The following is a 12,150-nucleotide window of genomic DNA, read 5'->3' on the forward strand; positions in this document are numbered from 1 at the left end:
TGACAGGGAGGGCAGATGCTGAGGCTCTGTGGCTCGGCCCTGTTGGTGGGGTTTGGTGCCAGGTGTGGCTGGACTCAGCTCCTGGGGGCTGGGGAGGCGTGGTGTAGGCCTGCTGGGCACTCATGGCTCTGGAGAGGACCCGTTGACCCAGTACTCTGGGCAGATGGGTTTGTCTTGGCCTCTGGAGGGCCCAGACTAAGCCAGAGAGGGGAAAGTAGAAAATGTGTTAGAGAAGGAGGAGGTGGAGAGAGGCCAGCTGCAAAGCATCCTCCAACAGGCCTTTTGAGGGGAAATTCAAATCTGCGGGGCTGTTAGATGACCCCTGCCTTCCAGGAGACACATGAACCCACTGAGGCAATTCACTGCTCTTTGGCAGGGAAGGCCCAGGGAATGTGACTCTGCCAGGACAAAGCTGGCTTCGTCTCCTACAGGAAGCCTTCCCTGACCTCCCCCTTCAGAGCCTACAGGATCCTTTTCATACATCCTCACTGTTCCCTGTCACTCCAGAAATTGCTTGTCTATTTCTAGCACCACAGCAAAACCTCACAAACTTCCGAATGGGGCCCAGGAAACTGCATTTTTAACTAACACCACGCACCCCCCCCTTCCAAAGATGGTTCTGGCATCTGCAGACTTTAGACTACACTTTGAGAACCATCTTGCCTCAGTAGAGCCTCTCCAGTAAAAATATAATATGAACCACATGTGTGATTTTAAATTATCTAGTAGCCACTTAAAAACATAAAATAAAACAGGTGAAATTATTTTAAAAGTATTTTTATTTAACATGATATATCCAAAATACTATCATTTCAATATACAATCAACACAAAAATTGTTAATAAGACGTTTCATGTTTCTTTTGCACTAAGTCTTTGAAACCTGGTGTATATTCTACATTTACTACACATCTCAGTTTGGATGGGCCGAATTTCAAGCGCTCAGCAGCCACACGTGGCTAGTGACTGTCACATAGGCAGAACACCTCTAGAGCTGTGCAGTGAGTACGGTCCACGGGCCAGCAGGTCCAGCATTACCTAGGAGCTTGGTAGAAATGCAGGTTCTCAGGCCCCTGCCTGGACCTATTGGATCAGAGCCTACCTTTTCACGGGTTGGTGAGTACATCATACGCATGTTGAAGGTGTGATGCCCTGCTCTACACCTAGATTGTGAGCTTCGTAGTGTAAAGACTATAATTTAACTTATCTCTAGCATCTAACAGAGGGCCTGGCATCTAGGAAGCGCACAGCAAATGTTTTTGGAGGAAAGGAATGAATGCATGAACCCTGCCTGCCCCCTACTCACTCCCGTTGGCCCCATATTCCCCGTGCACTGTGAGTGAGAGTCTCAGAATCTTAGGAATCAGAGAACAAGTCTATGTCAGAGCTGACAGGACACTAAAGTTTTTAGAGCCTAACTTCTTCGAGCCCCAACTTGGGTTAATCCCACAGTTTGTTGGGCACGGGCCACCGTCTTTCAGGACAAGAGCGGTTCAGTGAGGGCAGACCATGCCACACCAGGGCGCGTTGCTGGGCCTGCCTTCCTTCTCAGACATCTCTGTACTCTTCCTCCGAAATTCTATAGAGCCATTGCTCGGAGAGACCGTAGGCCTGGCCTCTACATATTAGTTATCCATCAATTTATTCTCAGTCTTCTTCCAGAAAAGATTTAAGGCACCTCTAAATATGCACAGATTCCAACAAAATGAAACAAAAAATAGAAATAGTAGTAAGGAAGTGTGCATAGGCACATGGACAAGGAGGTTTCCTCTAGCACGATTACCTATGGTAAAGTCTGAAACAACCTACATATTCACAGTAGGAGGGTAGATAAATAAACTATGGCACATGCAAAGACCGAAATTCTAGGTTGCAGTTAGTTATGGTGGTGCTGATATGGAAGTATTCATTGACGTGGAAAAGTGTTCACTATAGAATGTCAGAGTGTTGAGCTTATTTTATTTACATGCATGGAAGAATGTCTGGAAAGGATATATACCTTAAAACATTAATGTCACTTTTTCCAGGGGAGGAATTATGAGTGATTCTCATTCTCCTTTTGATCACCCACTGCTTCTGTAATTTCTGGTTTTTCCCTTCAGTGAACATGAATTTTTATGTGATACTGAAATAAAATGTACTGAACAGAATATGGGTGAGAAAAATGGGAAAAGGAGAAAATGGGAATTCTACTGGGTATTGAATTTGTTTGAAAATGTATCAATTAAGGAAAAAAATCCTAAGTACAGGTTTATAGTGTTGTGTCCCGGTGGGTATATTTCCATGAAGTAGGCACTTATTAGATGTTTGAGAGATAGACTTACAACATTAAGGTTTGAAAACTCATGAGCCAGCTTTTGTTAAATTTCAGTCTGTACTCAGGAAGTGAAAGTTAATAATGGTGCAGTCTCTGTCTTGTTTTGAATCGAATCCGACCATGACCCGCCCTTCACGTGTGGGCTCTAAATAGCCTGCGTGCCTGTGTGTGTTGGATGATGATTGTGCAAGAGAGCATCCTGAAATCATGTGTTAGCACTGGGTGAGGGTGAGGGGTGGGGTGGATGGGAAAGAGCGCAGGTGCATGCACACGTGTGAAATCTAGCACAGGACTACTTTCGCCACCTTCATACTGGCACTTTGGTCCAAGCCTCCATCATTAGGCTCCTGCCTGGTATCCTGCTTCCACCCTATGGCTCATTCACCACCGTGAAGTTAAGCTCTCCTCCCCGTGATACGGCCCACCTCTCAGATCTCATTGCCTGTACCTCAGCCCCTGCTCGCTCTACTCCACAGCAGCCACACTGGCCTTTTCAGGCTCTTTTTGCACTTCCCGTTCCCCCTGCTGGAGCATTCTCTCCCTTCCTTGTGGCTTGCTTCCCCACCTCCTGCGGTCTCTACCAGATTGCCATCTGATTCCTAAGACCTTTCTCAGCACGCCATACCAAGGAACAACTTCTGTTGTGCTCCAACACCTTACCCTGCTTCATTGTTCTTTATAACATTTATCAATACATATTTGTTTGTTTACTGTTTGTCCCCCTCCACTAGAATGTAAACTTCCTGAAAGCCGGGACTTTGTTGCTTTTCTTTCTGGCCATGTTTTTGGTGTTCAGTGCTCTAAGTAGGTACTCAATAAATATCTGAAGGAAGGAATGGACTTCGGATATCATGTGACTGATCTTCCTCATTTGACCAAGGAGGGGCCTGAAGCCCTACTGAGCAAGCTTCCATGCCTTGCCCAGGGTCACACAGCTGGGGCAGCAGGGCTAGATCCTGCCCTGGTCATTCTGCTTCAGCCTGTGCCTTGGAAGGAAGATTAACCACACACACAGGGGCTGTGGCCTCGTCCATCCTGTCTCCTGTGTGTTTTTCCAGTTTATGCAGAATTTCAGCCCAGAATAGCAGAAGAAAAAAATAGTTGTTCCTCCAGAACCCTGGAAACTCTTCCGGTGGGTCTGTCCCTGGAAAAACAGCAGCAATCTCAGGGTGGGAAGGTAGGAAATGGAGGAGGGGGTCTTACCGCGTGGGGGCAACGGGCTGGGTTTGGTTTTATAATTAAAATAACATCTGAGTCTGTTTCCGCAGAGCAGTTCTGGAAGGTGGGTGGTCTGTCTGAAGTATCAGGTGGGGCCTTCCCCTGTGCTGGCCCAGGATGGTTTGAGATGGCCAGTGGCTAAAGGGCTCACCTAGCAGATAACATATGAAAGAAGCTGAGCCCAAGGAAGGTTCTGGAAACCCCACCTGTAGCCTGGCCTGGAAAGCCTGCTGGTCTCTACCCTGGTCTCAAGAGGGGGCATCTTCAGATACTTCTCTCTATGCCCCCACGCCTCCTTGAGGTTGTTCAGACACCCCTTTGATGCATAGAGAGCTCTGGCCTCCTCTCTCTCATGCCCCATGTGGTTTATTAATCGTCTGTGAAATAAGAGATTGAGGTGTCACTCATCTGTGTGAGGGCAGTGGGGCCCTGGAGCAGTGGAGTGGAATGGGGAAGGGACTCTGAGGGCTCTTCCAGTCTTCTGAATCTTGTACCTCTGTCTGTCTGGCTTCTCAGATGCAGCTTTTGGATAAGTTTCCCATTGAAGGTGGCCAGAAGGACCCCAAGCAGAGAATCATCCCCTTCCTTCCAGGTAAGTTTTGGATGGCCCCACTGTTGGGATGGGAGGCAACCTGGGGAGAAGTATTTCTTAGGCTGAGAAAAGGCTGGCTACACGGCACTTGGGAGGCTCAGTCGGTGGCATCCAACTCTTGGGCTCAGGTCATGATCTCATGGTTTGTGAGACTGAGCCCCGAGTCAAGGCTTGGGATTCTCTCTCTCCTTCTCTCGCTACCCCTCCCCTGCTCTCTCTCTCTGTCTCTCTGTCTCTCTCTCAAAATAAATAAATAAACATTAAAAAAAAAGAAGAAGAAGAAAAGGCTGGCTACTAAGCCAGAAATTCTAGGCAGGGTGGGCCTAGGAATCTTCATACTAATAACTTCCCAGAAGATGGGAAGCCCCTGATTATGAAGGCCACTGCCACCACAGGGACCTCTCCCACCGTCCCAGGCCACCTCTATTGCGTCCGGGCCATGCAACTTCTAAGCAATTTCTTAGGCTCTGGGACTTTGGCTTCCTCTTTCCAGAAAGCACAGACAGATCAAGTCTTCTATGAGAAGATGAAGAACTCCAGGCTGAACTCTTTCTACTAATCCCATTGTAATCATAGAGACCCTTAATCTAAGCACGCTCCCCATGTCTGATCTTGGGTCCTCCTGGCACATTATCCAGCCGAGGCTCTGAGAGCTTACATAATACAACCTGTGAGTTGGCAGAGTCAGGATTTGAACCTGGGTCTTTCTGGTCATAAAGGCCATTAACCACTACACCATTTTGGAACATGTTCAAGGTAATTGATTATGTATAATTTAGAGGAAAACTTCCCAGATGTGTCATAATCTACTGTTGCTATGATGTCTTAAATTGGTGCACAATTTATAGCTTACAAAGTGCTTTTTTTGTTATTGTATACAAATGTCCATACTGAGGTATATATTCTGATTTCTGCTTGAGGGATAAAGATGTTAGGGTTCAGAGATGTTAAGTAACTCCTCATAAATGTGGCAGAGCTAAGTCTTCTCCAGTCTGGGCTCTTTGCCCTAAACCTGACCCCAGATCCTCTGCCTTTCCCCAGGCCAGTGAGCAGGGCTGGGTTACAGTGGGCCTCGCCCTCGTTGCTGTTGGGCCCAGCAATGGCAAAGTCAGTGGGACTTTCGCAAGGAGCGGGGTCTCTGTCTCATTACTCTCTGACACCCCGTCAGCCTGTGGTCAGCACCTACTTGGTGACTTGAAAACACATGCAGGGGCACCGCCCTCAGTGAGTTGGTCCTCTCTGAAAGGTGGTCCTCATACACCCACATCTGCTAAAGCAGCGGAAGACAAGAACACGCATTGCTGGCAGTCCTGTGAGTCTCGTGCTAAAATTGCAGACAATCACTTTAGCTATGGGGAAGAACTGCCCTTCCACATCCCACGGTTTGGGCAAGATTGGAACCAGTCAGTGGGGGTATAGAGAATCTCACCCCTAGGCTTCTTCTATGGAGGCAGAGGACTGCTTCTCCGTCACTGGCCGAGGAGTGAACGGAGGGGACTTCCATGTTCTACCTGGCTTTGCACTGAGTCCTGAGGAAATTTGGAATGTTCAACACCTAGGTTTGTATGACCTTAGATGCTGCTCCAGTACACTCCAGATGCTCTGCCCCCCCAAGGACCTGGGAGCCCAGCTGGGATGCTGTGGACACAAGTGTCCCAGAGCCAACATGAGGCCAGGGCGGCACCCTGGTATCAGAGGTGGGCTTGGCCTCGGGGCATGAAAGCTGCTTATTTCCTCGAGAGGGATGGGCTTTTTCTCCCACTGGTGGCCAGTTCTCCAGGGAAATATCACCTCGTCATCATTTGTCTGCAGTGAGGGGCTCAGCCTATGACAGGCCCTGGGATAAGTTACCTGGGGCTAGGGGCTGGGATGGCCTGGCGAGTCAAGGGAAGATGTAGCTGTGTTGCCTTCATCTAAGGAGCCTTCAAGCTACTAAGAGAGATGAGAGAGGCAGAGTCTACTCCCTAATCAGGGAACCAGTGCAGGCAGGAAGTGACCCTCTCTAGCACGGTGCTGTTCTGAGTGTCTGGAGTGTGTCATTGTGAGCTGAGGACGGCAGCAAAGCAATGGAGGGGGCCCTGGAGTTGACCTCCAAGGACGGTGGCTTGGAGGGGTGGGGGAAGTGCAAGTCTTCTGTCCTGCTGCTACCAGAGTCCAACGTCTGGGGGGTCACACGGCCTGCCTGACCTTCCCCTCCAGAGTTTGGCTCTGTCAGTTGCCAAATGTGTTAACTTCTGTATATGCCTCAGCTTTGTCATTTGGAGAATAGGGAGGATACTAGCGTCTACTTCATGGGGCTGTTGGCGGGATAGAATGAATTCATACGTTTCAGGGGCTCAGAACTGTGGCTAGCCTCTAGCAGGACCCAATTATTGCCAATTCCTGAAATGCGCCTAGTGTTTCACACAGCACACTCACACGTGTAGTCTCATTTGCTCCTCCCAGTGAGTTATTATCCCCATTTTACTGACTAGGGAACTGAGGCTAAGGGAGGCTAACAGACTCACACAGGCCACACAGCAGGAGGTGTAACCAGCACCAGAACCTTATCTCTGACCTCAGGCCCCATCAGCCACCCCAGGAGGATAACCCACAACTGCTATGGCACTGGGGCTCTCTCTGAACTTCAATTTCCTCTTTTTTATTTATTTATTTATTTATTTATTTATTTATTTTTTTAAATTTTTTTTTCAACGTTTTTTATTTATTTTTGGGACAGAGAGAGACAGAGCATGAACGGGGGAGGGGCAGAGAGAGAGGGAGACACAGAATCGGAAACAGGCTCCAGGCTCCGAGCCATCAGCCCAGAGCCTGACACGGGGCTCGAACTCACGGACTGCGAGATCGTGACCTGGCTGAAGTCTGACGCTTAACCGAATGCGCCACCCAGGCGCCCCCAATTTCCTCTTAAAAGGATTGTGGTGAGGGTAAAAGAATTCATGGGCAGCACTTTGCACAGAGCCTGTCCCATAGCAGCTGCTCAATAAATGGCAGCTGTGAATAAAGAAAGTCTGCTGCCCCCATGGCCACCCCCATCTCCTGGAAAAGGCCAACAGAGGATCCCTTCTGGCCCCCACATGATGGGACCTGTGTGCAGTGGGTGACATTGTAGAGAGGAATGAGGTTGACTGGCCCCCATCCCATCCAAGGCAACTTGTCTTTCCCTTGTTTTGCTGCTTTTCTCCTCTGCCTACAGTGGGGTTTCCTCTCCGATGCTTCTCTCTTATTCACTCACTTTCCAGGACTTTGGCATGGGCATTGCTGGCCGTGCGGAATCCCATCCTGGGGCTCCCAGGCCTTTGCCTCGCTCCCCCCTGCCCATGAGAAACTACCTAACCCTTTCATGCTCCACTCCCTCACTTGGACAGCAAGGAAAAAGAAGCCAACGCAGTTGGAACCAAACTAGGGAGAGCCGCGTGGGCACAAGGGTTCCCAACCTGCCCCAAACCCAAGAGGAGAGGGGAAGAGAGAAGCGCAATGTGGAATGTTTCCTGTCTTAGGTCAGGTTCCTTAAAAGTAGAGACTGAGATGAGGATTCTTCCCCGGGTGACTTGGAGGGCTGCTCTCGGGTGCACATCCCAAGGCAGTGAGAGAAGCAGGGCAGGGCAGGGGAAGAAGCCCAAGGTGGATGGCACCAGAGTTATCCCAGTGTCGGAGACACCTTCTATACTCCCCATAGGTCATCCATTTTCTGGAGGCCTCCTCTCCCCCAGAGGTCGTGGAGTGTGGGCAAATAGCCCCCGAGGGCTGAGGGCAGGGGACATGCCTTTGGAGAAGGGGCAGCTGTGAGCCCCCAGCGGCGAACACCTACAGCAGTGAGGGATGAGAACATGTGCTAGTAAGGCGGTTGTGGGCAGGGGCCAACATCTACTGTATTATCTAACACCAGTTAAGTCTCTGTTTCTACGTCCTGCCTTTGGGGAGGCAGCCAAGGTCACCTGCTGACTCCCGCAGGCTCAGCCCTGACAGCGTGACTCAGCAGAACCTGAGTCACACACACACCAGCTGCCTTCACTCTTCCAACCCTCAGGAGGCTTAGCAGCCAGTCTTGGGAGCAGCTCTGCCAGCCCTTTTTCAGAGCAAGGAACACCCAAGGGGAGAAAGCAGAGAACACCCATTATCTCCAGAACAGTCTCGATTTTAGCTTCCCAGGTGCCAAGATGTGATGGGCATTTCTGGGGCCTGGGGTCAGGGGATGTGTTTGGAGCATTAGCTAGCTGCTTTGCTTTGTCGTGCCTGGCCCAGGGGGCTTGTGGAAGCTTGACTGGCTGGTGGAAGTGACAGAGAAAGCAAAGGAATTGAGAGAAGAGAGGGAATCTGTGGCTTCCCATGGTTAACAAGCCCTCATCTGCCAGTCAAATCCTAGCAAAAATAAATAAATAAAAAAAATAAAAAATCCCACACATGAGCCATAAATCTCAGGATCTAGGACACAAGTTTGTGGTGTGTCTGAGTAGTGTATGGCCTGCGTTCAGGGTCAGCCTGTGGGTTTGAAAAGTGGCGAGGGTCTGGGGTTTCCGTGGCCAGAGGCAGAGGCTCCATCCCAGGAGACTGTCCTGCACCACTGCTAGAGTCGGGTTAGGGGGAGGGTGGCTGGGAGCAGGGCCAACAAGGTGATGACAGACAGCCGGTGCAATTGCCAGACCAGTGGTCTCACATTTGCATATCGATCAAATCCTGGATAAGGCTTTGTAGGGGAACTGTCCACAACCCACTTGTTCCACTGGCTCTAGAACCTGCTTTCTGGGCCTAGAAGTGAAGATCCACTATGCCCTGGCCCATCTGTGTGTTTGTGAGGCCTGCAGAGCCCGCAGGAGGGGCATGGAGAAGTTATGACCTTCATGCGGGACAGGTGGTTCTCCAGCATCTCTGGGAAAGGCATCTCTGGGAAAAAGCCAGGTGGTTTTTCAGGCAGGAAGAGGCAGAGAATTATGCCTGGGCCTGATGCCCTGGGAGTGAGTGAAGGGGTGAAGGGGAAGGAATCCCTCCAGTCATGCCTGGGCCTCCAAACCCCACATTAGGTGAGAGAGAGGGAGATACCCCTAGCTGTTTTCACTGACCTTTGTGGCCTCCCTTTGAGACAAGGCCCCTATCTAGTTCTCTCACATTTCTATCATGGGCCAGACACATAGTGTGTGCTTTATTAAGACTTATTGGTTGGGGGCCCCTGGGTGGCTCAGTCGGTTGAGCGTCCGACTCTTGATTTCCTCTCAGGTCATGATTTCACGGTTGGTGAGATTGAGCCCCACATTGGACTGTGTGCTGACAGTGGGGAACCTGCTTGGAATTCTCTCTCCCTCTCTCTGCCTGTCCCCTGCTTGTGCTCTGGCTCCCCAAATAAGTAAACTTAAAAAAATAAAACATTTAAGACTCATTGGTTGATCACAAATTGGACATTCTCCCTTATGTACGGATACCTTTTATTGAGCTCCTTCTGTGTGTCTGGCCTTGTGCTGGGCCCTCTTACAACCCTTTTCTCCAGTCCTTATGGCATGGTATGGGGGCATTATCCCATTTTAGAAAGAAGTCAACTCAGTTTCCCCCACTATTTAGCCATTAAGTAGTAGTGCTGTCCTTCCTGCCCTGCCCTGTACCTTTTTTGGGCAGGGAGGAATTGCCCCAGCCAGCCTCAGCTGGAAACTTTCCCCCACCCACTTGGTTGGTTCCATATCCTCCAGACTAGGGACCTGGGAGTTTCTGCCCAAGGACCCAGCACCGCAGCGGTCCCTCCAGCTTCCATCACTATCTTATGCTTCAGGAGTGCACTACATGGGGCAGAGAGTGACCTGAATCTCATGGGGACTCAGGTGACCTGTAAGTGCTCTCATTCTATTGAGTGTCCTGAGGTCACTGCAGCTGAGTAATTGATTTTTTTTCCACACTTAAACAGCTTAGTTTATTATTATTTTAATACAATTACAAACAGGATAGCCCCAGGCTTTCAGAGCACGGTCTTCATTTAATTATGAGTCTCCCAAGATTACCTATTTGGTTTTCCTAAGTCACAGCATTTTTAAAACTTTGTATTTTGAAACAGACTCACAAGATGTTGCAAAACTACTAGGCACTCCACATTCCTCCCCTCCAATTCCACCACCACACTGCAGGGTAGGTGACTCTATTCCCAGTTTAAGGAGAAGTCAAGTCACCTTCTACCATCACACAGCCACCAAGGGGTGTACCAAGTGCCCAGCTTCCTCCAGTGGTAATGTCTTGTGTAAATACAGTGCATTATCAAAGCCAGGAAATTGATATTGGCAGGAGTCAGTTCCCAAAGCTAAAGACGTGAGCAAAGAATTTTTATTGTAAGGGGTTGGTGAGTGCTAGTGGGTAGGCATGCTGGCTGGTCTTTCAGAAGGAGGCAATGGTTGACAATAGTCCCTGAGAAGCTCCACTCCCAGGCCTGACTTCTTGGCATTCCTATCTCCAAGTGGAAAGCAGAGGTGAATCTTGTTTTACATTAAGGCATATTCCTGAGAATCTCTGCAAATTTAGTTCTGTGGGACAAATCACATCATCTTTCAGTTGTCCTAAATACTATTCTATTTAAAAGAATCATGGGATCAATCCTTTTGCAAAGCAGAGCACCCCTTCTTTGGAAATAAATTCTTCTTTCTATGGTTTCCATATACTGGGATAACTTTGGGCTCCTTCTGAGGTTGTTGGACACAGAGCAGACCTGGAGCATGGGGATTGGGGCAGCAGCATTGACCCCCAGGAGGAGCAGAAGAACTCTGCTCAAGAATGGCGAAAGATCTGAGATGTGATCACATTTGCAAGCCAAACAGTTAGCTTTCCCTACTTTCGTGGAGGCCAGCAGAAAATATGAGGCTCCCAAGTCAGACAAAAGGCTTTATTATGGCACATTTGTGTCAGATCCCATTGCCTCCAGGCCCTGTGGGGGTGAATTGTGTGCCCAGACGAATGCCTGTGGGTTACACGATAGGAGAGGAAGCCAGATCTCAGGGAGCCCACATCTCTTATAGCAGGCAGTAAGCAAACCTACCCTGTTTTCCTTGGAGACACGCCCTATCTCTGTGTCCCAAGGCTATATGCAAACCTGCTGTTTACTCTGGAGCAAGACACTACCTCTGTCCTCTAATCTGTTTCTTTACAAACACCTTTGAAAAGGTAATCCAGAACAAAAGCAGTTAGTGCTCTGTTGTTAAGACACGCAGAAATGCAGGAGTGCCAGGGAGATGATCTCACAAGTGTATTAGTTGCTTTCTGGGGTCTCCTGCTTTTTGGAGGGGTGGACAGAAATGATGATCTTTAGGACATTGGGCCAAGCATGGTGGGCTCAGCAGCCTCTCAGGGCAGCCTACTGTTTACATGGAACTTTCTGCCTTGTTTTAAAAGACTGTTGTGGAAAATCCATCTCCTGTTGCCCATCCTGGGTTTGGAGTAGATTTCCTGTGTATCCTGAGTTTGTCAGTCCAAGGAGGCTCCCTGGGAGGAAATGGTCATTACAGAGTGAAGTAGACAGTGTAGCTGCTGATGTAAAAAGCAAACAACTGTGACCAGGGATCAAGGGGCTTCAGAAGCCATGCAGTGGAGCAGAAAGAGGTGAGCTCACTCTGCAGGTTTCCTCCCACTCCCAAGCCATCTGTGTCTCTGTGCTGGCTGGGACTGGGCCTCTGAGCTTCTAGAAAGCCCCTTCCTCCTAATAGCTGAGTTAGTCCCACCTATAGCCATCAGTGCTTCTGAGCTGATGGGTCCTGGAGAAGCTGGGTAGCTTAGGAATAAAAGTGAGCCATAATCAAAGTAGGCGCCACCAGCCTTATTATCTTCTGAGCTTAGAGGGGTGTATTTTTAGACAGCAGGCATGCTCCGCTCTTTTGTACTGGCTCACCAGTTTACATACCGGCCCCTTAATGAAGAGGCAGTTTGGAGCCACAGTGCAGGAGGGTGCTGGGTGAATTGCAGGCTCAGTCTCTGGGGCCTTCCTCTCCCTGCCCCCCAGGGCCCTGCGCTGCAGATCCGGTGTTTGTTCAAGCACAGAAGGAAGCAGGGGGAAGGGATGT

At 49.4% G+C, this 12,150-nt stretch overlaps 1 protein-coding gene across 5 annotated transcripts in view; it reads left to right on the plus strand.

The window, feature by feature from the left end:
• SH3PXD2A (SH3 and PX domains 2A) overlaps positions 1-12,150 on the plus strand; it is a 243,018-nt gene that overhangs the window by 86,636 nt on the left and 144,232 nt on the right. For 3 of the 5 annotated variants that reach the window (XM_060641592.3, XM_060641590.3, XM_060641591.3), the window contains exon 3: positions 4,051-4,126. In XM_060641592.3, the coding sequence (XP_060497575.3) occupies positions 4,051-4,126 (76 nt within the window). Of the gene's footprint in view, positions 1-3,263; positions 3,494-4,050; positions 4,127-12,150 lie in introns of those variants that run through there. The other 2 variants (XM_060641594.3, XM_060641595.3) reach the window with 2 other exon arrangements.

The sequence above is a fragment of the Panthera onca genome, chromosome D2 (assembly GCF_046562875.1).
Source record: "Panthera onca isolate mPanOnc1 chromosome D2, mPanOnc1 haplotype 2, whole genome shotgun sequence".
Classification (NCBI taxonomy): domain Eukaryota; kingdom Metazoa; phylum Chordata; class Mammalia; order Carnivora; family Felidae; genus Panthera; species Panthera onca.